Here is a 27,004-nt window from a genome sequence, read left to right as displayed (position 1 = left end):
TTTAGTTTCCTGTCTTACATTTAAGTCCTTTATCCATTTTGAGTTTATTTTTGTGTATGGTGTAAGTTGGTGGTCTAGTTTCATTTTTTTTTGCATGTATCTGTCCAATTTTCCCAACACCATTTATTGAAGAGACTGTCTTGACTCCATTGTATGTTCTTGCCTCCTTTGTCAAATATTAATTGAGCATAGTGGTTTGGGTCAATTTCTGGGTTCTCTGTTTTGTTCCATTGATCTATATGTCTGTTCTTGTGCCAGTACCAGGCAGTTTTGAGAACAGTGGCTTTATAATACAGCTTGATATCTGGTATTGAGATCCCTCCTACTTTGTTCTTCTTTCTCAGGATTGCTGCAGCTGTTTGGGGTCTTTTTTTAATTCCAGATGAATTTTTGGAGAGTTTGTTCTAGGTCTGAGAAATATGCCGCTGGTATTTTAATGGTGAGTGCATTGAGTCTATAGATGGCTTTAGGTAGTATGGACTTTTTAATGATGTTGATTCTATCCATACATGAACATGGTATATTCTTCCATTTGTTTATGTCTTCCTCTATCTCTTTTTTCAACGTCCTGTAGTTTTCCAAGTACAGGTCTTTTACCTCCTTAGTTAAGTTTATTCCTAGTTATCTTAATTGTTTTGATACAATGGTAGATGGTTTTTGTTTTTGTTTTTTGTTTTTAGTTTCTCTTTCTGTGAGTTCATTATCTATATATATAAAGAGCCAGGATCTGTAACATTCAAAACGACCGAAGGCTCAACCAACCAGAAGTCAGTCCTGCAGTCAGGGCTGTATTGCCGTGGCGACCCAGCACTGACTGCTGCCATTGCGGGCGCTGAGATCCAGCACTGACTGCTGAGGGGGCTGTGGATCAGGTCCAGAGAGAGGCTGGGAGAGAGAAGCAGGGTCTGATCTTTAGCCTTGTGGCAGCTGTTGATCAGCACTTGCCTCTCTCTTTCTCTCCAAGGGGTCCCTGATTGGAGAGGGTGCAGACTGGGCTGAGGGAACCACCCCCCCCATGCATGAATTTCATGCACTGGGCCACTAGTTGGTTTATAAAAAGCCATAGATTTCTGGGTGTTAATTTTGTATCCTGCTACGTTGCCAAATTTATTTTAAGTCTAAATTTTATTTTAAGTCTAATTTTATTTAAAGTCTAATTTTATTTTAAGTCTAATTTTATTTAAGTCTAATTTTAAAATTTATTTAAAATTTATTTAAGTCTAATTTTAAAATTTTATTTTAAGTCTAATTTTATTTAAGTTAAATTTTATTTTAAGTTTAATTTATTTATATTAAGTCTAGTAGTTTTTTGATGGAGTTTTTAGGGTTTTCTATGTACAATACCATGTCATCTGCGAATAATGGGAGTTTTACTTCTTTTCTACTTTGGATACCTTTTATTTCTTTTTCTTGTCTGATCACTGTGGCTACTACTTCCAGTACTATGTCAAACAGGAGTGGTGAAAGTGGGCATCCCTGTCTTGTTTTTGTTCTTAGGGGAAATGGTTTTAGTTTTTGTCCACTGAGTATGTTGTTGGCTGTAGGTTTGTCATATAAGGCTTTTATTATGTTAAGGTATGATCCCTCTATTCCCACCTTGCTGAGAGTTTTTATCAAGAAAGAGTGTTGAATTTTTGTCGAATTCTTTTTTTCTGCCTCAATTGATATGATTATGTGATTTTTGTCTCTCAATTTAAGTGATGTATAACATTTATTAATTTGCGGATATGGTACCAGCCTTGCATTCCTGGAATGAATCCCACTTGGTCATGGTGTCTCATCTTTCTAATGTAATGCTGGATCTGATTTGCTAGAATTTTGTTGAGGATTTTAGCATCTATGTTCATCAGAGATACTGGCCTATAATTCTCTTTCTTCGCAGTGTCTTTATCTGGTTTTGGGATTAGGGTAATGCTGGCTTCATAGAAAGAGCTTGGAAGTGTTCCTTCCTCTTGAATTTTTTGGAATAGTCGGAGAAGGGTAGGTTTTAGGTCTTCTTTGAATGTTTGGTAAAACTCCCCTGTGAAGCCGTCCAGATCAGGGCTTTTGTTTGCTGGAAGATTTTTGATTATTGCTTCAATTTCCTCTATAATTATAGGCCTATTCAGATTTTTTGATTCTTCCTGATTGAGTTTTGGAAGATTGTATTTTTCGAGGAATATGCTCATTTTGTCTACATTGTTCATTTTGTTGGAATAGAGTTGTTCATAGTATTTTTTTTTACAATCCTTTGTATTACTATGGGGTCTGTTGTTATTTCGCCTCTTATCTTTTTTTCTTTTCTTGATATCGTTTTTGCTCTCTTTTCTCTTTCCTAATTCTCTCTTCTCTGGTGTTCGCTTTTATTGGGGTTATTAGTGCTCTTTTGAATAATTATTCATATTCTGAGAACTTTAAAAGAATTCAGTGCTGAAATTTATTGAATGCATTTCAATACCTATTTAAATTATCCTAAAGTTTTTCTTACTTGACAAACTTATTTAATGTTTTAAAATTAATAGATTTAAATACTTAATGAATCTTTTATTCCTGGGTCAATATTTCTTGCTTATGGAGGAGTCTTCTTTTAATTCAGTACCAAATTTGAATGGCTGATTTATTCAGAATTTTTGCATCTACATTTATAAGTGAGATAAGCTGTGTATGTGTGTGTGTGTGTGTGTGTGTGTGTGAGAGAGAGAGAGAGAGAGAGAGAGAGAGAGAGAGAGAGAGAGAGAGAAAGAGAGAGAGAGAGAGAGAGAGAGAGAGAGAAAGGTTGACTGTGTCCCCCATGAGCATATATTGTGGTGTTTGGGGGTAGGGGTGGGATTGGGGCAAATGAATATGTGTATGATTTGTCAGGCTATGTTAACTTCATAAAATGAACAAGGTTGTTCATTTTCTATCCTTTAAAATAGTTTATATAACATGAGGATTATCTGTTTCCTAAAAATTTGAAAAATTTCACTGGAAAAACCATCTGGTTCAAATAATTCCTTGGAGGCACTTCTCTGATCTTTTTTCAGCTTCTTTCCTATTTACTATTAGTTTACTAGTCTTCTGGAGTCAATTTGGCAATACAGCCATGTCACTGAGATTTTAAAGTATCCATTTCACCAAGATTTTAATTTTTAGTAACATAAAATTTTGTATTCCATAGCATTTTAAAAGAATAATTCTTATTGTTTATACGTCCCATTTATTATTTCTAATTTTATTCATGTTTTTCTTTTATTTAATCTAGAAGTTTTGTTAACTTTTTAAGCATAATTTTAGATTTACAGAAAAGTTATGAAGATAGTACAGAGATTTTCCATAAAACTGCAACTAATTTTCCCCATTACTAACATTAGTATGGTACATTAGTTACAATTAATGAACCAGTATTGACATATTATTAACTTAAGTCCATACTTGATTCAGACATTTAGTTTTTACCTAATGTCTTTTTCCTGTTCCATGATCTCATCCAGGATATCATATTTCATTTACTCCTCATGTCTCCTTAGGCTCCTCCTGCTATGTGCTTTCTCAGGCTTTCCTTGTTTTTGATGACCTTGGTAGTTTTGAGGAGGACTGGCCAGGTATTTTGTAGATTTCCAGCAATTGGGATTTGTCATGTTTTTCTCATGATTTGACTAGGGTCATATGTTCTTGGAATACCAAAGAGTGAAAGTGCCTTTCCATTACATCACATCATCCTATCCACATAATGTATCACCATTGATGTTAATTTTGGTCAGCCGGCTGAGGAAGTGTTTGTCAGATTTCTTCATTGTAAAGTTCCTCTATTTTTACACCCTTTCCATACTGCCCTCTTTGGAAGGAAGTAACTATGCACAGATCATACCTAAGAAATAGGGAGTTGAGCTTTACCTCCTTGAAGGCAGAGTATTTACATACATTATTTTGAATTATTCTGCAAGGGGGATTTGTGTATTCTCCATGCTTATTTATTTATATCAGTAGAGACTAATGGGTATTTATTGTATACGTTGTGTTATAATCCTATAGCTCATTATTTTGTTGCTCAAAATTTTTCCAGCTTTGGCCATTGGGAGCTCTTTCATTCGACTCCTATGTCCCTTAGACATATCCCCATCGTTTGAGTTTTGTTTTGTTGTGGTTGTTGAGCACTTTTTTACTTTATGGCATTAGAAGATGCTCCAGACTCATCTGCTATATATCCTACCTGAGTCCTAGATTTTGCCATTTTTCCAAGGAACTCTGATTCCTCTGATTGAAAAATATTGGAAACCAAGATTTGGATGTTAGGTGTGCTTGTTGCTGCTGGGGAGTTGTTAATTCTAGGCCCTCCAAGAAAGGAAATATTTATCTGTATACTAACCTATCTATACATATTTCTGTGTAACCATCTGTATCTATATTAAGATAAAAATTAGTCCATACTGATGTTTCCGATTTTATTACCAAATGGATCATTCTAGCCTTTTCCCCTTGCTCTTCTGTAACCTTCACTCCAACAGGGAGAAATCTGGCTCTCACCATTGGCCACCACTTTACTTAATTGTTCAATTCCACCATACATGTTTTTCTCATAATTTGATATCAAAATTGTGTACACAATTCCTTATTTATTTTGTGTGTATTAAACAAATGATTTTTAAAAAATCAATAGATCCTTCTCGCTGTAAGCATGAAGACACAGTTTTCTCAGTGTTTCATACTCAAGTACCTCCAGAAGAATATGAAAACCAAGTGCAGAATGCTAATCAAGGTATGCTTGAATTTGTGTGTTTTGTTTTTTTTTACATATCATCACAAGAAAGTACTAGCTGTATACAGAAGTATCCACAGATGAGATGATTTGATGTGATTCAATCAGTAAGTGGGTGGAAGTAGGTGAGGTTCTAGATGAAACTAGATTGGTCATTGTTAATCAGTTAGTTGTTGAGGATTCATTATGCAATTCTTTCTAGTTTAGGATGTTTAAAATTTTATATAAAAAGAGTTAAAGGAAAGCTGGCTACAAGTAATGAAAACCTAGCTAAAGCAAAAAAGAAAATGTATGGAAAGAATCCTGGTGGTAGACATTCTCTTTTATTCCCAAGAGCATATTCTGTGGATAGTCATTGAGAAGGAGACTCTATTCCAAAATCTTAGAGACCAACTGATCCAACTTGAGTTAGTGCTTACTGCTGGTCCAGCCAACTCCTCCTACCCAGTATGGGTTGGGTCTCTATAGAATATGGCAGCTTCTGCCAGGGATCACCACCAGGACGGAGAGTAAAAGGGGACATATCTAGTGAGACAATTCTGACCAGACAATCCATTGTTTTCTATAATTTTTTAAAAGTATATTTTGAAGAAACTCTAATAAAATGTAGATCTGGATGCATTTAATTTGAGTTATTTTAATGATGTATTATTTGAGTGTACAGGAAACTTCAACTGTATGATAAACCTTATATTTCAACTTAAAAGACTATTTACAACTTGGATTATGGAAAAAAGTTACATATTTTATATCTAAGGAGACCATTCACCAAAATAGTAACTGCTATTTTAACTATTGGTAGTTGATTTAAAAATATTATTTAATTGATTAGAAAATAAAACCTCAATTATAAAGCACAGATTTATTTGTCTAGAAACTCATAACTTAAACTTGAATAAAACTTGGTTTTACTCAAACTTATTTTTGTTTGAAATGAATTTAAAACCAAAGATATTATTCTTTTCCTGGTTCTTTCCAGATATTGTTATAAAAATTTATTGTTTAATGATTAAATTTATATTCAATCTTGGATAATTAGCTACAAATACCCTTAATCCTTTTTATTGAGGTAACCTTCTTGTAAAACAAAGATAACTTTTAAGTAAACCTTGTCTGGATTGAGCTGCTGGCTGGTGTTTTTTTCTTTTGGACTTGAATGTGGCAATCTATCCTATTTTGTAGGGTGGACTCCACTTGTCATTTAAGAAGACACTCCTTAAACTAATGCATAGTTTTAAAGCATTAGTGAGGGGTTCACATGATCTTGTTTTAAATGCTTTAAACATGACTGTAGTGAAAGCAAGATCTATATAGTAAAAGCCTAAGCGACCATTCGACCATTTGACCATTTGACTGTTCGACCATTAGCTATGACGTGCACTGACCACCAGGGGGCAGACACTCAACACAAAGGCATGGAAACATGGAACAAACTGATGAATCTCAGAGGGAAGTGGGGAGCAGGGAGGGTGGGAAGAGATTAACCGAAGATCTTATATATATACTAGAGGCCTGGCACACGAATTCTTGCACCAGTAGGGTCCCTTGGCCTGGCCTGTGGGGATCAGGCAGAAACCAGCTCTCCGACATCCCCCGAGGGGTTCTGGATTGCCAGAGGGCACAGGCCAGGGAGAGGGACTCTATTGGTGCACCGGGCCTCTAGTCCTATATAATAAAAGGGTAATATGCAAATTGACTGAACAGCTATGACGCACACTGACTACCAGGGGGCAGATGCTCAATGCAGGAGCTGCCTCCTGGTGGTCAGTGCGCTCCCACAGGGGGAGTGATAATCAGCCACAAGCCAGGCTGACAGCTGGTGAGTGCAGTGGCCTGCCTCCGCAGCAGTGCTAAGGATGTCTGACTGATGGCTTAAGCCATCAGTCGGACATCCCCCAAGGGCTCCTGGATTGCAAAAGGGTGCAGGCCAGGCTGAGGGACTCCCCCCACCCCCACCGAGTGCATGAATGTCATGCACCGGGCCTCTAGTATTTAATAAAGGGAATAAGAGTGCATAAGCATTTTTCTTACCCTTGTTTGGAGCACTCAGGATCTGAACAACTCAGAGGCTGACTTAAGTCTCTATTTAATGGTTGAGAAAACTGTCAAAGTAGGATGGGCTCCAGGAGTTTGTGATGCCACCCAGGACCCTTATGCCCAGATCTTGCTTAAAAGACAGGTTTGAACAAAAAGTTGATGTTCTGAGAAGGTGATGGCAAATTAATAAAGAATCTAGTCTTTCAGGGGAAGTTCTCTTTCATATAAAGACTGAAGTAGAATATATTTTAAAATTCCCATAACATCAGAACTTTCTCCTTTACAGGTAGCATGGTTCTTTTCACATTCCTCATGATTCCAAAGGAATCAACAGCAAGCAGTTTGATGCATGATAATGAATAACAGAAATTTTATGAGAACTTCATTGTAAATTATGTAGCACATTTATCTTTTTAAGAATAAATCTCTATATATTAGGTTTCTGGATCTGGAAATTAGAAGTTCTTCTAATGTGTGTTTTACTTCTTATAAATGCTTAAGGTAAAATTTTAGCATAACTGACAATTATAATTATGAAAAAATTTTGAACTTTTTAATATTAGATTTTACCTGTGATGTGGAAAAAAATGAGTCATTGATCAAAGCAGAAAAGAACCCTTTCTCAAATACAGAAAAGATTGAGCTCAGGGGTAAACACAGCCAGGATTTTATTAAGCGAAACATTGAGGTATGTATTTAGAAATTTAGAAGCCACAATGTGGACTAAATGAGTTGTGATAATGGAAATAGTTGTGTTTAGTGTCTTTAAATATTTTTTTGACTGTGGTACATGTATATGATCTAAACAGCATATATGACTGAAAGAATAGTTTTATGAACCAGTACTTTACTATTTTCTATTTAATTTTATCTTATCCTCTCCTACTCATCACCTTTATTCCAAAAACCAGAAATGAATCTTGTTCCTGCAATTTGAAAAACATTTATTTAGATAGGAGCTTTGGAACATGTTTCCCAGATTTTAAATTGCATGTTAATAAAATTGTTTTTTTAAAGTAACGAGACTGCTTTTCTAGCTGCTACAATTAGAAATTTGAATGGAAAATGCTCCTGACAGAGCTGGAGAGCCCAACTGGTTGTTCCTCCCAACCCCACTGGCCCACCCACCTGAGCCTCCTGGTGGCCCTTCCCTTGTCACTTGCCTCGATCAGCTCCTGGCTTCCAAGGCCTGACCTTGGTCTTAAGAGGCCTGCAGCCTGACATGGTTTGTTCTCAAAGCAGATTCTGACTAACCAAGGGCCCAGGGGCTCTGTTTAGACTGGAATGCCAATTAATTAATTTACAGCAAGAAATGTAAGTGTGGTGGACAGAAGGCTGATGGTAAACGACTGCGGCAGTCAGGTCACTAGAAAACTGCATTGGTGAGTGTGAGGTATTCACAAGAGCAGTGAGGTAAGGAATTTTCACAGTGGAAGCCTGATCCTTTTTCCATGATTGGCATGTCACTTCCATGCAGCAGTCTGACCAATATTCGTGGGTCAGCCTGCCCCTGCCAGGTCTGGATTCTGGGGCTCAGTTTTCTTTGCTCCATGTTTTTCTGACTTGAAGGGAACCTTTTCCAACTTGATCTTTCTCTTTGTGCTGGCCCATTGTATGGTGATTTATTGTTTAATTTTCCAAGAGCAATAGTGTTTTTCCCATACCCCAGTTCTTGCTGACACAGCAGCGCCACTATACATTTCCCTTTTAACAATAGTAATTGAATTTTTATTTAAATTCCTGACAGTATTTTCTTAAAATTTAAAAGCAGTTTCATTTAGTGGATATATGCCACATAGGAAGTAGCAAGAAGATTTTTTCCAAATGCCCCAGCAAATGCGTTTTGCATTGGTATAATATAAAGAGAGGTGAGAAAATTGCTTGTGTTTTATTTTACTAATAAAACATTTGTTAAAATGATTAACATGAGGGCTTGTTTATAGTAGAAATACTTTTGCTTGGAGAATGGACCTATACCAAAAATTTGACATAAAATAAAATTAACTGGCAAATGAAAATGCCTAATCTCACAAATTTTACTTTGTGTATCTATACTGTAGTAACCTCAGATTTTATTTTTATTTTCCTGAACTATGAATTGCTTTGAGTTTTTAATATTTTTGATTAATACATTCTGTAGATGGCCAAGAATTCAGGGAAACCAGAGGTTATGATTGACAGAGAGAAGAAAAGGCTGGTTGAACTTTTGAAGGACTTAGATGACAGAGATTCGGGGCTGTTCAGTTCTGAGGTATGTAAACTCTGAGAGTCAGTGACCCCTACACTTCTTAATATATATTTTTATCATGTTATTGACCTATTAGTATACATTCACAATCATTTAAAAAATTATGAGATAATATTGTCTGGCTTTAAAAAATCTTATTTACATATTTATTTTTATTGACATTTTCAAATTTATTCTTGGTCAATTCATTATTGACTTCCAAAGGATTATTTTATGTCATTATAAGAGTTGCTACACATTGGTTATCACGATAATAACTTCTGCCTGTGATGTAATGGGCTTAGTACTGATGGTATGTGTTTTTCTCTGTATCCTGTTATTTTGGACATTTTCTATTATCCCTAAACTGGCTCCATGATATTTCATTGTATTCTTTAGTAAACCTAAAGAACACTGTCCTGCTTCTGCCAGTTAACTTGGAGCATTCACGAGTCCGGGGGAGCACAGACTGAGTCTAAGGAGAACAGCATGTAATTCAGGGTGCAAGTGCCAGTATTTATAGGGCCCTAGCAAGTAACATAAGGAGTGCAGTGGCTCAGCATTTGCACTTGCTTGCATACTAAACTTATAGCAATATTCTTTACTTCTACAAAGAAATACGTTGTTCTGTGTTCCTTGAAGCTCTTAGCTTTGTCATCTAGTTTTTATTCCCCTACGTTTAATAGAGACGTGATGTAGTGAATGGTGCTAGCACCCTGCTCAGATCCCTTTTACTTGGCACCTGTCTGTGCATCCACCCTCCCTGTCCTGTTCCAAAGGTGTACAGCTGCCTCCTTCCTAGAGAACTGTCTGGGCTAAATGGGAGTGCCCCCTCCCTAACCCTGCCCTCTCACTCAAGACGAGATTAGCTCTGCGGTGCAGTTTGTCCTCCAGAGCTTCCCCAGGGGTCAGCATGTCTTCAGCTGAGACCAATCCTTGCTTGGCTTTGTTGCCTTGGCCTTGGCCAAGTCTGCTTCTCTAGCTCCCCGCTCCTCATAAGAGGCACTCCTCTGAGGCTTTGCCTTTTCATTTGGGAAGGTACAGTGTCCTCAGGACTTCACCTGTGTGTTATTGGCCCAGCTGTGTCACAAAGCCATTTGTTTGCCGAGTTGCTGGGATTCAGTTATTTCACTCTCTCATTTTTGTAGCAGAGGAAGGCAAGGAGGAACACTGGAAAAGGGGATCAGGTCAGTCAGTGTACAAGTGTCTGTCACAGATGGGTATAGAACTTCTGGATCTCTCCTCCAGGTCTTATAACATTTTTCTTATAATCTTTATCTTTTTTTTGTCATTTTGCTCATATGAACTCATTTTACAGTTTTCCAAGTTGGGTTTTCAATCATAAATTATAAATAACTTGAAAAAAATGTATTAGTTCACACTGTTCCTCTATTTCTGCTATTTAGTTACTTAGCCCTCTTTTGAGATTTATTTTTATCCTCAATGTTCATTGATTTTAGAGAGAGAGGAAAGGAGGGAGAGAGCAAAGGAGGAAGAGGAAGAGAGAGAGAGGGAGGAAGAGAGAGAGAGAGAGAGAGAGAGAGAGAGCGAGAGAGAGAGAGAGAAGAGAAACATCAATTAGTTGCCTCCTGTACACTTCTTGACCTGGGATCGAACCTGCTACCTAGGTATGTGCCCTGACCAGGAATCAAACCTACAACCTTTTGGTGTAAGGGACGACACTTCAATCAACCGAGCCACCTGGCCAGGGCCTACTTATTATTGTTTTTTGAACTAATATTTGCTGAGAGTTTTTTTTGCAAGTCTTCTAAGGAGAAAGAGGGTTCTGTCTTATTCTCAGACATTTTATACAGAAATTCTATAAAGCCAGGTAGATAATGGCATATGTTGAAAAAGAGATTCTGAGGAGGAAGATATGAAGTGCGGCAGGAAGACTTTAGGAACACTTTGAGGAGGAGGCCCATCTACTGTATTCTCAAATGGCACCAAATTTCGTGTCATTCCTCAGATTTGCTGTATTCTCTCAAACTTCTGTGTGCCCTTTCCTTTATGGAGTGTCCCACCACTTCATCTCTGATAAACACCTATGAGACTTAAAGAGGATGACTAAAATGATAATTATGTTTTAATTCCCCAGAACTCTTGCCCTCTGGTTGTTCCTTTTACTGGCATGTTTAATTGTGTGGATGTAATATTCTCTTGAATCTCTCTAGGATTCTTAGAATTTTTAAGAGATTTCCTCCTGGATTGGGAACTCACACTTAAAACTAATGTCACTTCCCAAAGCCAGATGCCTCTACCATCATCTTTCCAGCAAAATGGGTTTTGCATCAGATCTCAAATTACATCTAACTCAGTGCCAAATGGCTGAGGCTGGTTGTGGACCCTTGGTTATTAGTCTGGGCCCTAGCCGTAAAGGAGGATGGTGAAGAGCATTTTCTGGGTTCTCTCTTAGGGAGGCAAGCTCCTAAAAGCTACAGATTTCCCACACATAGCAAGTGTGTCTAGAAGGTGCTAGACAGACAGAAAAACACAATAACATCTACTACATATTACATATAATTTCCTTCTGCAACTGCATAGTGAATGGAGCATTTATATTTCTGTTGAATTTAATCTGACATGTTCTTTTACCTCCAGTATCATTAAAAAGAATTCCATTTAAACAAGAATTTAAAATTTATTAACCAATATTTAGTCATTGTGATTCCATAATTTTACTTTTTTGGTGATACTTTATTATTTCTCATTTAAGTAATACAGTATTTATGTCATTTTTATTTAGGAAAAATTAACCAGAGTTTCTTACTTGTGAGCAGCTAGGTAATATTATTTTTAAAATAACTATGTATGACTTTCATATGCCAATTTCCAAGTGTATTTAAAATGTTTATTACTGTGTCATATTCTTGTATGGATATACTACAATCTACTCTTCCCTTATTTTTAGACATTTGGGCTTTTTGCCTATATTCTTTATTATAAATAACTTGAAAAAAATGTATTAGTTCACACTGTTCTGGGTTACAAGAAACAGAGATGGACTTTGGTTAAAAAACAAAAACAAAAACAAACCCAAAACAGAAACTGAATTTATTGGGAGACTTGGGTAGTTCACAGACTCAATGGACATTTGGAGAACCAGGTTTGTAAACCACACCGATATCAAAGTGGCCAGAAACAAGGACATAGAAACTCCTCAGAAACAGGCTGCTTCAAGCTGCGCCGTAGCCCAGACACTCCCGCGGGATGGTCCCTGCTGCCACCGTCACTGCTGCTGACACCGGCCTCACTGCCACTGCTGCCCCCTCAGTCACTTCCCCGATTTCCCTGCACCTTCGCTTCTCTCTTTCTCCCGCAGAGTCAAGGTCCAGGGTGTTCACTTCTGTTTGGCTGAATCCAGGTCACTTGCTTGTCTTCTTGATGCCAGTGGGTAGGGAGAAGGAGTGTCTGGTGGGAACCTGTCTCCTACCAAGACTCATGCAGTGTTTGTTTTCACTGAAACAGGAAGGGAGATTTGATGCTAGGGTCAAGGGGAGACAAAGAAACCTATGTCTTTCTGCCTAGGTTTTAGCATGTATTTCATCTAGGGATTGATTCCTGGTATGAGTGTCCTGGTATGAAATTCTTAAGCTTCCTTGCCCTCCACCTGCCCCTTTATTTTAAAAATGTTCTTCATGACTCCTCTGTCATTGTACTACATGCTTCCCTGTGTGATCTCACCCATTCCCATGGTTCAGGGGTTCAAGCCACTATAGATGTATGGGCGAGTCCAAAGTACTCATTTCCAACCCAGTTCTCTCTCTTGAACTTCAGACATCTGTTTAACTACTTAACACAATCTGTGTAAATATCAAAAGGTCCCAAACAGAATTCATCATTTGCCTTCTCAAACCTAACACATCTGTATTCCCTAGTTTGGTCAATATGATCAACATCCCCCTAGTTGACAATATCAGGAAGTTAGTGTTTATCCTTGATCCTTCCTCCTCCCTTTACCCTTCCATCACATTATCTCTAGAATCTGTAAATTCTACTTCCTAAGTTTCTCTGGAGTCTGTCTTATGTTCTGCACTCCCAGGAGACATTCCTCAGTTCAGGCATTTATCACTTTTGTTTTAGATTATGAAATTTGCTTCCTAACTGGGTTTTCTGCCTCTAATCTTGCCCTCACCAGCTGCAGTTTTAAAGTGCATGTTGTTTCTTTTATTAAGATATGATTAAGTTTGATTATTTCTGCCAGGAAGCCTTTTCCAACCACTTTGTCCCTTTCTGTCCAATTAACAGAGGGTGGTTGACCCTCCCTGGTTCATGTTGAATCACCAGTGTAATGCCTACACAGAGTAGGCACTCGGTATGAGATTCTTAAAAAAAATTATTGACAGCATTACAGATGTCTCTCATTTTCTTCCTTTTTGCCCCCCCCCTCCACCCCAGGCCTTCTCCATACTATTGTCTGTGTCCATGGGTTATGCATATATGCATATATTATCTTCAGTATGAGATTTTTGAATTAATGTTATGAATGGGTCTCAATCTATTATGACACTATAATGATAGTTGAATGAGTTAGATGGCCAGTTAAATTCATAAAATCCAAACAACTGAGTTTATAGGTCTTATGTTACTTTTCAGGGACAAATTTTGAAAATACCATGTCCATTATAGGATAAACATGATTTCTCCCTCTTTATCATATTACAACCACTTTCGCGAAGTGGAGAAATGAGCATACAATGAGAATCAGACTGTGAGGCTAAGAGATTTACTCCATAGGGCAAAAAACCTACAAAGGGTAATTTATGGAGATACTTTACACAGAGTTGGCAGATAATGAAATAATAAACTATTTAATTTTTTTCTTTCACTATGCCAGTGTTAATTCTGTGCTTTTGTTTTATTAAAAATTTTTTTTGGGGTGAAATCCTGAGTGTTGAAGTAGCAGTCTGTAAGGTATATTATATTTTTGGGGAAAATATAGCATGGGAATGATCTGGTGACCATTTTTTCCTTCTAGGGTGATCCGTCTGGCTGGCTGGTCCCAGGTGAAGGATATACACTGGCAGTCACCCAGCATCAACAGCTTTCTGAAATAGATACAAAGCTCCAAGAATTCTCTGCAGCCTCCCCAACAACATTCAGCTTTTCTCCAGGAGTTGGACATCAGAATGATCAGGTATATCATACTCAAGAGTGCATGGACTGCTCAGGTTTATGTGTGCTAACGCTAGTTCACATTTGGCAGTTCACTTGTTAACTAAAGAGGTTTCTTCCCAATTGCTTTTCCTTCTTCCCAGTTGCTTTTCCTTCCATGACCACAACTGCAGCGATAGTAATTTCTATTATAGTGTGTATTTTCCTTTGGTGACTTCTCTCTATTAATTTTTATTTCAGTTGGTAATTTGCTGGGATGGAGTTACTGAGCAAATATTATTTTAATATTATTATTTCTTAAGATGTAAGCTAATTCTTTTTGTTGTTATTAATCCTCACCCGAGGATATTTTCCCATTGATTTATAGAGAGAAGGGAAGGGAGGGGGAGAGACAGAAAGAGAGAAACATAGATGTGAGAGAGACACATCAATTGGTTGCCTCCCGTATGTGCCCCAAATGGGACTAGGGATCATGGTACATGTACTTGACTGGAATTGAACCTGTGACCCTTCATTCCATGGGCCAATGCTCTATCCACTGAGCAACACCGGCTAGGGTAAAGCCAATTCTTTTTTTTTTTTTTATTAAAAATATATTTTATTGATTTTTTACAGAGAGGAAGAGAGAGGGATAGAGAGTTAGAAACATCGATGAGAGAGAAACATCGATCAGCTGCCTCTTGCACACCCCCCACTGGGGATGTGCCCTAAAGCCAATTCTTGATTGTGATCAGGAGAGAGGAGAAGGAAGAAAATCGATATAGCACTTATTAGTCCTTTGAGAGCCATGTTTCTCTTTATTCCTCTAGTTCTAGGTATTAGCACTGGTAGCCACTGTCCCTTATTCTGACACATTCTTTAGCTCCCTTAATGGAACATCAAGCAGTGAAGCTCACCAGGTTGATGGCTACTCTCCTATGAGGGTTTTGAAATGAATGTGTTTCCTCTCTCAATAGTTCCCGCAAATATTCTTTTACAAAGCTAGTAGGAGGTGTAGAAAAACAGAAGAATAATCGCAGCTTTGGAAAAGTAAAATTATTCCCTCTCCCCCCCACTATATTTCAGTACTTCTTGGGATCTAGTTTGGCCTTGGATAGCAGTTTTTACCTGAAGAGAAAATGGCTGGTCTCTTGTTATTTTTACTGACCCTCTACCAGTTTTAGAAACATCTCACCAAATCATTTTCTGTACACTCTTACATGCATGTAATTTTCTTTGTTTTTAAAAACATTTAAACATGAGTAGTCTATAGGTAATAATTCTGCTTTATAGTGAATATTTTATCCAAGCTATCACTTGAAGGTTAGCAATTTGGCTTTGGGCCAATTTAAATTATCTCAGGGGAAAGAGCAGTTTTAAAAAATGTTCCAAAGAAAATTTGGTCACTGGCAAATCTTTATGGAGCCAGCTTAGCCTCCTGAGGTTATGTGTCTAAGGGCCAGGCACAGCTGCTTCTGAGCCCTTTACGCAGCAGTAGTGGTGGCGATGGAAACCACTGATTTCTGAACTGGGATCAGAGTTCTTGGAAAACAGAGAATTGGAATCTCTGTCCCCATCCAAATGTACCCTTGGACATCAACACTAACTACATGGCTAGTTTATTTATGTTAGTGGGTGCCATTTCTCAAAAGGAGGAAGCCAAGAGGGGGAATATCCTTGTGTTACAGCTAATTTTTAAAAATTTTTATTGTTGTTAGATTTCAGTGGCAGCTGAGATTTGAAAGCTGAATATTGGTCCTAAAGATAGAAAATATCTTTTTCATGGTATCAAATGTTATTCTTGAATGAGAAACTGAGAATTTAGAGATTTGTTTAGCCATTAGGACTTTAAATAACTTTAATATAACCATGACTATGGTTAGATTCTGTCATTGTCATTTAAATCACATTTTCAGAGTGCACATTTATGGTTCTGATAAAATATTTAGGAAATAGTAACATGGGAACCATTACATTACTTAGTTGTTACATACTGAGATTATATATTTTTATGTGAAACATTAATTAAAAGGAAAGAAAAAACTGCATTTTGGGACTCCCATTGGATGGAGAAACGGAAATATGACATCCTAGTTGTTGAAAAGAAATGACGAATGCTTTTCACATGCAAAATAAAGAATATCTTTCAAGCTTTTATTCAATTTCCATTTGGCATTTCCTCATTCTAACTAAAACCAGAATTGCACATTGAATTTTCAAGCCAGAAATGCTAACTTGGCAAATTATTTTATGAATATTATTTTTGGATTGGAATTCTTTTTGAATAAATACACTGAAAAATATCTTGGATAAACCCAGCGTATCTATTCAGTTGATGAATGGGCTCCAATCTACTGCTGACCCACAAATATTCATAGTGAATATTCACATTATTTTTATTTTTCACTCCTTCTGCAAACCGTTAACTCATCAAAATTTTTTTCTCCATGCTCCTTAAGAAAGAATGTCTTTTAAATTAAATATAAACTTCTGTTTTTCAACAATAAATTCAACAAATATTAATTAAGTGCTCACTGTGTGCAAGGAATTATAGGACACTTAAAGGTATTCAGGCAAATATAGAACTCGCTGCAAGTGCTGGCTCTTTCACTTACTATTCTGAGGCCTGGGAATTAATTAGAAATACTCCTATCTCCAGGTTCCTCATCTGTAAAATAGTAATAATAATACAATTCTTTAGTGTTCTTTTAAAGGGTAGGTGAGTTAATATATGTAAAATGCTTAGCAGTGTCTGACGCAGAATTCGACCAATGATATTATTAGAATAACTAGAGGCCTGGTGTATGAATTCATGCACAGGTGGGGTCCGGCTGGCCCTGCTCCTGATCAGCGTGAGAGGGGCCAGTTGAGGGTGGGGTTGGCAGCGGGGAGGGGCCACGGGCGGTTGGCCGACCAGCCCCGACCCCTGGTTGAATTCCCGGTTGAACTCCAGGTCGAACTCCCGTTTGAGGGGAAAATTTGCATGTTAGTCTTTTATTATATAAAAAGGATAAGAAGTGACTTAAGGAATTTATTTTTTTATGGGAGGCACAGATTATACAGATAACAGGTATAAAACAACATAGGCTAGCACAATCAAAGGCTATAAAGCAAAGTATTGTGGTGGTTCAGAGGAGAGAGAAAGCACATCTAGAAGTAGTATGAAGGAAGTCTCTTATTGTGAGTGAGTGGCAGGAGGAGGAAGAGGAGCTTGTGAATGAGGCAGAAGGGGTCCGAGGCCCAGGAGAAGGCTGCCATTATACAGCAGGAGGTTGAGAACTGGTCGCCTGCAGGGCTCACAGATGGGTTTCTTTTAGCCCATATAGGGTTTACAATCAACATTTAAAAATTGGGTGACCTCATATAAAAATCTATATTTCTAGTTTCTGTTGAAAAATTAGAAAATCTGGCAACATTAGGCCCGAATCTTTGCTTGGCCCACTACAGGACTGAGCCGAGTAGCAACTGCTGCTTTATAAGGAGCACCAAGTCTCTAGTTTGCTCCAGTGTCCACTACTCATATTGTATTGCAGGCCCTGAGGCCTAATGCCTGTATTTATGTTACTTGTCCAACCCCTGCACAGGCATCAACACATCTTTGAATGCCAGCTTATTTCATAGGAGATGCTGTGATGGTTGATGCTAAGTGTTCAGATTAGTATGTGGCTGCATCTCTGGCCTTAAGGCAGCTTGTAGGTTACTGGAGGATAGGATATAATCACATAACAAGTTGTGGAGTGATCATATAATGAAACAAAAAGCAGCACATTATGGGAACTGAGAAAGTGTGTGTTTGATGAAGGCGTGATATTTAAAAGATTCTTTCTGAGATTTTTAAAATTGTGGTCCAAAAAATAGTTTCCCAAACAAGTTGAAACATGCAGACTTTATGACTGACCTGACTATGGCAACCTTAAAGTGCCAAGTTGGTTAGCCTAGGATGATAAAGCACCTGAGTCATGATAATTTGAGAGGCTCCAGAAATGTGACTCAGAGATCAAGAAAGTGTTGGTTGTTGTGAAAAGGGCAGAGAGGAAACCTTTTCCTTATGAGCTTGCTGATTACAATGTTCTCATATAGATGCGCTGGCCTGGCTCTTAACTTCATGGTAATATTTTAAAAGCAGCATTTGGCTTTTCCATATCTGATTTCCTTAGTGTAAAACAAAGCATGTGGTCACATTCAGGAGAACCAATGGCATATTACTGCTATTGCTGTGATGTAAATAATATCATGTGGCTGCAGGTTTTACATCTGCTTTTTATTTTCATTTCATCTTAGCAAAAGAGAACTAATTGAAGCAACTTTTTAAAGATCTGTGGCTTAACTGTGCATACTTTTCTGTATTCATCTCCTAACTCTCCAACAAATCAGTTCTTTCCACGTATAGTAAATCCCACCATAAAATTGAGCAAGGTTTCATAATTTAGTACTGTAGTTCTTATTTGTAGCTGTATGAGAGTCTAGCTTTTTCCAGAAATATCTAAGATAGGAGTTATGTAAGCATTCGGTTTCTTAAGTCCTTAGCAACAGGATTCAATAATAGATTTGTTCAGGTTGGCTTTTGTAAAGAAGTGTAATTTATCTTTCATGCAATCAGTCTTACTAAATCTAGAATTCCAGTTCATGGTAAGATTTTTTTTTTCCTGGTTGGGAGAGGGTCTTCAGAAATGGCTCTCATTGACAAGAGGGATTTTTTTTTGTTTTTAAACCAAGTAATGTAATTGAATATAAAGGTCCTGCTTAATTTGATTTATTTTCTTGTTCTTAAAATATTGATTCAGTTTTACACAATTTGGTAAGACCAACGGAATATCAACAAACATTTGATTGAGGAAAATTATAGTTGTGTTAATCTCTTTTCTTGTTAAGACCATACTATTGCTGATAGCAACAACTAACTTGTTTTCTTCTTCTTCCTGTTTCAACAGTAGCTAAAACTGAGGAAATATAAACCATTGCTTGACATGTAATCCTGAAAGCTTTTTATTGTTGAGTCCAGGGATTTGCAGAGTTCCAACAATGGCCATGTGGTCCAGTTGACTTCAAATTACTTAATGCACTGGTTGAGGGCAGGAATCTGGGAATTTTTTATGTATGCTGGTCATGAACACAGAAATCTTATTGACCATCTGTTCATTTCCAAACGCTATAGAAGTATGCCACTCTTAAGAGCATGGGAATTTGGATTGAGGAATAAACAAGAAGTTACTTCAGAGGTTCATGCCTCTAATGTTAACCTATCACACATTCCCCATTAAATCTGGGGGATACTTACCACCTATATTTTACAGATTACTTTAAAGTTTATATATATACTAGAGGCCCAGTGGCCTCTGCCGCCCTGTGACACTACGTGAAGCTCCCCGCCCCAGAGTGCTCCGCGATGCTCGCAGCCCCTTGACTGCTCCGTGAGGCTCCCCCTGCCCTTTGACTGCTCCACAAAGCTTGCTGCGCCCTGCGAAGCTTGCCACTGGACGCTCCGCGAAACTCCCCCCAGCCCCGCCACTGCTCCATGAGGCTCCCCGACGCCGCAACTGCTCCGCTAAACTCCCCTGCCCTGCGACTGCTACGCGCAACTCGCTGCCGCCTGGGTGACTGCTCCGCTAAGCTCATGGCCACCCCGCGAAGCAGCCTTCCACCGCTGCTCAACAGTCCCCAGTCCCGCCCTGCTGCCAGCCTCCCCTCATGGTGCACTTCATGGTGACCGGTCGCCCATTTGGTCGTGACGCCACCTAGCTCTTTATATATATTTGGACTAGAGGCCTGGTGCACGAAATTCGTGCACGGGTGTGTGTGTGGGGGTCCCTCAGCCCAACCTGCACCCTCTCCAATCCAGGAGCCGTCAGGGGATGTCCTACTGACAGCTTAGGCCCACTCCCCATGGTCCTCTGCTCTCTGTGGGGCCTGGCTGCTTTACCACCGCCTTGGCGATGAAGCTGCCATGCCCCACTGTCCGTTCTCTGTTTGTGGGGTCTGGGGGCTTCGCTGCCACCGTGTGAATGAAGCCGCCACACCCAGCTGTCCACTCTCTGTTTGTGGGGCCTGGGGGCTTTACCACGCCCTGCTGTCTGCTCTCTGTCTGCGGGGCCTGGGGGCTTTGCCACCGCCGTTGCACGAACGAAGCCACCATGCCCCACTGTCCGCTCTCAGTGGTGGGGCTGAAAGGACTGGGGGACTCCAGCAGGGCTTGAGGGGACTGGGTGCCGCCATTTTGTGTCTATGGGTGCCAGCAGCTTTGTGATGGTGTGACAGTCCATTTGCATATTCCCTATTTATTAGATAGGACTAGAGGCCCAGTGCATGACATTCGTGCACTGGTAGGGTCCCTAGTGGCTGCTTGCTGCCAGCCGGGTACTCCCTCCCTTCCCCTGGCCACCTGCTGCCGCCACTGGCCAGGGCCTCCCTCCCTTCCCCCAGCCGGCCTGCCCCCTGGTTGAACTCCTGGAAGATCTCCAGTTGAGGGGACAATTTGCATACTATGCTTTTATTATATAGGATATTTATTTAAAATTTTTTTGTTAAGCCTCCTGTATAGTCAAGGTTTCTTTCACTGTGTGGTAATATTTCAAGATGATAAAAACAATTTGGCTGAAAGATTTTTCCCTACTTTCAGTGCTGTCAGGCAAATGGTCCATCCATTTGATGACAGGAAATAGCAGTAGTCTGTGGAAAAGTATAGCATTAGTTTAAAAACACAGGGAAGCTGGCTTTATTTAGGCAGATTTGTATTTTTCTGGCCCAAAATTCATGCCTTATTTGCATGTCAGATAACTTATGAAGATGTGAGTCATTTCCTCTGTATCTGGAAATGAGTTTAACTTCAAAGATCCCTGTTGGCTCAGTCAACACCATAGATATTTTTCTAGGGGTGAATTTAGAATACCTTGGCAATCAATTAGTCAAATCAGCAAGTATCTATTGACCTCAGGGATAGTTCTCTTCTTCTGGCTCCTTAGATATTCTGTGCATATCTTGAGAGCTTTCACCAAACTGAATTTTACTGATTAAAAGCATTCCTATATGACTTAAAAACAGAAAAGATATGGGTGGTCAGAGTCTGTGCAAATATTTCTATCATAGGAAATCAAGGTATTTCCTGATGATCATGAAAACTGACAGAACTGGTGGGCACATTAATGTGACAATAGTACCTCTCCTGGCACCACAGAGCTTCTTGAATATGCCACTGGGCAGTTTTTTGCCAGAATCAATGATACCTTTCCTTGCTTTCTCTTAGCCTCTGCTTTCATCACATACTATCTTTTAAATGTTTGAACTATATGGTTATGCTATCAGAGACCATGACTGAGGAAAGATATTACGTATCCTTAGATCTAACTGTGCAGAATTACAGACATGTAAGCTATTAGAGTTTGAAGAAACTTTATCAGAAGAAAGAGAAAGTGATTGCTCAAAAGTACATAGCTGGTCATACCAGTAGAACTGGGGTTAAAATCTAACCTTCAGGCCAATGTCTTTTGTGTATGGAGAGTCACATTGTTAGAGAAAGACAAAATTAGCCTTGTTTTTTTTAAAAAATAAAAACTGATTTGTTCTATTTATAAAATTAATATATGCATGTAGTAGAAAAATCAAGAAATACAAAAATATCTTAAGAAAAATAAGATAAAATAATTAAGATTTTTAGTATAAAGTTAATTTTTCTTCCAGTCTATTTCTCTACAAATATGTACACACATATACATATTTACATACATACATGCATAGATACACACATACATACAAATAAACATAGTACACCAGTTAGAGTTCTTGGTAAGAAATAGGAAAAATACTCAGCTTGGATTTTGAAGATAAGTAAATGAAGGAACTATTTATAGATTTAAAGGAGCCAGTATGGGGTGTTGGGACACCCATGGACTAGCAACAGTGGGTAGGGGGAAGGAAAAGTATGTCGGAGCTTAGGGAGACCTAGAGCCATGGTCAAAGAATCGGCCATCCAAAATTGTAATCATAGAAAGTGTGGGCAAAGGATTAACCAATCCTTCTCCTTCGGTATGAGAATTTGAGCTGTCCTTACTCTCCTAATTGTTTCCCTGGCAACTGATGGAAGTTGGAATGTCAACAATGTTAAGAGGCAGCTTCACTTATGCTAAAAATGACCCCTGGAATGGGAGAATTATAAAGACCCGACGGGGAAGTCATACTTTGAGCTTCTCTAAATGCAATGATTCCTGTGGCTGGGCATGTCCCTTGCTGGGACCTTGGATGCTGTACCTATAAAGTCATTTCAGGAGATGATGCTACTATGGGATATAAATAAAGCTTTTAAACCAGGGTAGCTTCCTTGCCCCTGTGCCTGTACTGTGACAACATGGATTGCAGCAAAAACTCCCAGTGAAGAGGGTACCTGACACTGCTTTGCTGTGTTTCCTGTCCTAAATCCTTCTGAATAGACTGACTCCAGTGTGGCCTCTATCTTTGAGCGTAAATATGCAGTTGAATCTAAGGAAACCTTCCTGATGGGCACTTCAGGGATGCATCCCTGCCAAAACTATAGTGCCAAAGCAGCAAGGGGCAGGGGAAAATACTCCAAGCTTTCTCTTCTTTTACCCTCCAATCTCTTAATACTCCTCCCCTCACATTGACTAAACCCAGTCACAAGACAGAGGTAGAGCAGAAGGAGTCTGATCATCCCAGCTTGCATCAGGTGCTTACTACAGTTTGTTTATCACTCTTGTTGATGGGCATTTGGGATATGCATAAAGCTGCTATGAATATTCATGTACAAAATGACCAATACATTTTCCTTTCTCTTGGATAGATTCAGAGGAGTGGAGTTGCTGGGTCATAGAATAGACAAATGTTTAATTTTTAAAGAAATTGTCAGTTTTCCATTTTATACTTTACAACAACATATGAGAGTTCCACACTTCTCCAGCACTTGGTGTTAAATTTTTTCATCTGGGCCATTCTAGTGGCTGCACAGTGATATCCTACTGTGATTTTAATTTGCATTTTCCTGATGCCTTATAATGTTGAAGACTTTTTCATGTATGTACTTACTTGTCACTCACATATCTTCTTGTATGGAGTATCTATCTGTTCAAGTTGCTTTAGAACTGGATTGTCTTTTTATTCTTGTTTATTAAATTGCGTGAATTCCTTATATATACTAGATTCAAGTCCTTTTTCAGACTTGTGTGTTATATTTTCCTCTCAGTCTGTGGCTTGTCTGTTAATGGTGGCTTTGCAAATTTTAAATATATTGATGAAGTTTGATTAAAAATTTTTTTATGTCTTTTCTTTGCCTACCCAAAAATTAAAAAAAAATCATAGCTATAGGTTATTTAAGTAATGTCCTTTAAAAAATAATTTTTCATTTAAAAATGAAATCCAGTTTGGATGTTTTTCAGAACACTATGTCTATAGACTAAATGTATTCCCCAAAATACATATGTGGGAATGTCATCCCCAGAGTGATAGTACTTGGAGGTGAGGCCTTTGGGAGGTGAATAGGTTATGAAGGTGGAGCCCTCATGAATGGATTTGTTGTGCTTTATAAAGAAGGCCCACAGAGTTCCCTTGCCTCTTCTGTCATTGAGGACACAGCAAGGAGATGGCCATCTAGGAATCAGGAAGTAGGCCTTCACCAGACACCAGTGCTATACAGCTTCAGGATATGGTTTGTGCTGGGATTCAGAGGGGAACGGTCATGGTATCTGGCTGGGCAGTGACAGTGTGGTAAGTACAATGATGTGGAATGCTGGAGAGAATAGTTGTTCTTCCTGGGTATGTCAGGGAATACTTTATAGTAGATATATGTTTGTTCTGGGCTCCAAAAGAAAAGGAGTCTCCACGAGGTGTTGGCGGGAGGAGGTATGGAGTGGTGGAGAACTAGCAGTAGTGAATACTGCTGAGGCTTTGCGTTTGAGGTGCAAGTAATGGGAGATGAGACTGAAGAGAGAGGCAGGACCAGGCCACGAAGTGGTGAGGACTTTGCACCTTGCTCTGTGGCTTCTTTGCAAAAGGTGGAATGAATGAACTACTACATGAGCCCAGGTGAGAGGCTCAAGTAGTAGCTCAAGTCGATACTTCTCAAATTCTCAAGTGGTTGTGGTTCAAGTTGTCAATCCCCTGCCCTTAACTAGCGAATCAGAATCTCTGGGATGGAGGATGGCCTCTGAATATTTTCACAGGTTCTGTGGGTAAGTCTGCAGCACAATGGAGTTTGAAAACTGGTTCAAGTGGATAAGGAGTAGACAGTGAACAAGAGAGAAGGGCCTTGATTAAAGAGGTGTTAGAAGGTAAATGATGACTATTCTTGATGACCAAATGTATGTAAGGAATGAAAATGTGAGAGGATTCTGTCTTGAGTAACTTCAAAAATGACATCTATGCCAGTCACCTACATGGCAACACAGAGTAAGAGATCTCTGGGTGAAAAGATAGGAAGTTTAGTTATAAATGTAAGACTGACTTACTGTCAAGAAATAACCTTTTATATTACCTAGAAATAATACTAACTTTGAGAGAATATGGTTCTATCAGTTTAAATATTAACATTAATAACATAATTTCATTATATAATGCTTATTCTTTGAAAGGACATATTCAGCTCACATTTGTTATGCACTAAGATTTGTTGCATTCCTACTATGGACTTTTAGGCTAGATCTTCTTTTTCTCCTCCACCTCCTCCTTCATTATTATTATTACCATTATTATTATTAATTATTTTGCAAATGGTGAAACTGAGGCTCAGAGAGGTTGCTTGGTTTCCCTAAGGCCATCTTAGGAACCAGGGAGAGTCAGGATTCAAAGCTTGACTTTGCCAAGTCTAGGTCCCTTTTCACTATTACATAGCTGCCTCTCATAATGTGGATGGGCAGGGTTTTTTCTTATTTTTTATATATGATAACTTGAATCTTCAGAAACTGTAATTTGCCCAAAATTCAAGCTGATAAGTACAGAACAGGGACCAGAGCCCAGGTTACTGCTTCCTGACCACTGCTTTTTCCACTCTAACTTCCTATTTCCCATATGATTTGAGTTTATTTCCCTCCTTGCTTTATGTACAGTCGGGCTTTCCTTTCTCAAATAGGAAGAGTTTAGAGAATTATAAATATCACTAGAGACCCGGTGCACGAAATTCATGCATGGGGGACGGGGGGGGGGGGGGCGTCCCTCAGCCCGGCCTGCGCCCTCTCCAATCCGGAACTCCTCAGGGGTTGTCCGACTGCCTCTCGCAATATGGGACCGCTGGCTCCTAACCACTCCCTTGCCTACCTGCCTGATCGCCCCTAAACCCTCTGCCTGCCTGCCTGATCACCCCTAACCACCTCTGCCTGCCTGATCTCCCCTGACCACTTCTGCCTGCCTGCCTGATCGCCCCTAACTGCTCCCCTTCTGGCCTGATCACCCCTAACCGCCTCTGCCTCGCCCGCACCCGGGACCCAGCATTCCCTCCTCTGGCTGGTTGCAGGCACCCGGGACCTGGGCTTCCCTCCCTCTGGCTGGCTGCAGGCACTTAGGACCCAGGCTGGCTTTGCCCGGGCTAGCTGCAGCCACAGAGGACCGTGGGTGGGTGGCTTCACCTGGGCCACAGCCACAGGTGCCCAGGATTGCAGGGTGGGCAGCTTGTCCCTCTCCTGGGCCGCAGGCGCAGCTGCTGGCACCCAGGACTGCAGGGACTGTGGGGCATGCGGCTTGTCCCTCTCCCAGGCCGCAGCCTGGCTGGTCCCCATTCCTCTCTCACGAGCTCATTTGTGCCTGGCTGGTCCCCATTCCTCTCTCCCCAGTGTTGAGTGTCTGAGCCATTACGGTGTGAGGGCGTGCCAACCATTTGCATATTAGCACTTTATTATATTGGATTTTAAGGGAAGAGATATTGTTTGAGAAGCAAAGCCAACCTTCAAAGCTCAGTTGCTTTAGAATGGTGTGTGATGGTACATTTTCAGCCTGTGCATGAATTATTATTTTTTTTAAATTAGGAACCTGACCTTAATGATGATGATAAAAATATGGAAATAACTCCAGGGGAAAAGGTACTTCGGAACACCAAAGAGCAACGGGATCAGCAAAATCGGCTGAGAGAGATAGATGAAAAGTTGAGAAAGATGAAGGAAAATATGGTAAGTTTTTTTGTTATTTAAAGTTTAATTGTAACCAATGATTATATTTAAGAAGATTTCGGTTTCCTTTGACTGTTTTATGAGGGATTTATGTGTTAAATCTGTCAAGAGAACTGACATGGGAATTTGTCAGTAAAAATTGGAATGAAAGCTAGTAATGATTTATAGAACTTAAAGGAGTATTATACTTAATTTATATGACATAATAAATCTGTGAAATACTGAAGTCAAAATAATGATCCATATGCCTAATATTCTGTTTTACAGTGATATAAATATGTTTTATATATGTGTGTGGAAAAATTTGGTATTGCTCCGCATAAAATTCTATCTACATATTTAACTTATCACTTAAATATTCCCACCTTTTTGTTAATAATTCATAAAATATTATTACTCATTTTTTTTGAAAAATGTATTGATTTTAGAGAGGAAGGGGGAGGGAGAGAGAAACATTGATCAGAGAGAAACATTGATTAGCTTTCTCCTTCACACCCTGTACTGGCGATTGAAGTCACAATGTGGGCATATGCCCTGACTGGGAATCGAACCCTCAACTCTCTGTGTATGGGATGACATTGCTCAACCAACTGAGCCACACTTGCCAGGGCATTACTCATTATATTTAATATATTCTAAATCCTTCTTGAGCCTATTTTATGTTTTAAATACTTGCCATTTAAAGATATATAATTGCTGAGGAGAGAAAGCTCTTAAATCAATTAAATTGTGATCTCCTATTTAAAAATGCTCTATAAGATTATGATTTTTTCAGCTACCCATAGAATGTTTCCAGTTAGATACTTAGCTTTTACCTAAAATTAAACATGA

At 39.0% G+C, this 27,004-nt stretch overlaps 1 protein-coding gene across 3 annotated transcripts in view; it reads left to right on the top strand.

The window, feature by feature from the left end:
- The window catches only part of FSIP1 (fibrous sheath interacting protein 1), an 84,503-nt gene that overhangs the window by 27,563 nt on the left and 29,936 nt on the right, over positions 1–27,004 (top strand). For all 3 annotated transcript variants that reach the window (XM_079769211.1, XM_079769210.1, XM_079769212.1), the window contains exons 6-10: positions 4,619–4,717; positions 7,318–7,442; positions 8,895–9,005; positions 13,960–14,118; positions 26,033–26,173. In XM_079769211.1, the coding sequence (XP_079625337.1) occupies positions 4,619–4,717; positions 7,318–7,442; positions 8,895–9,005; positions 13,960–14,118; positions 26,033–26,173 (635 nt within the window). The remainder of the gene's footprint in view (positions 1–4,618; positions 4,718–7,317; positions 7,443–8,894; positions 9,006–13,959; positions 14,119–26,032; positions 26,174–27,004) is intronic.

Source organism: Cnephaeus nilssonii (assembly GCF_951640355.1).
Source record: "Cnephaeus nilssonii genome assembly, chromosome: 4".
In the NCBI taxonomy this organism is placed as follows: Eukaryota; Metazoa; Chordata; class Mammalia; order Chiroptera; family Vespertilionidae; genus Cnephaeus; species Cnephaeus nilssonii.
This window is presented reverse-complemented; position numbering and strand designations above follow the sequence as displayed.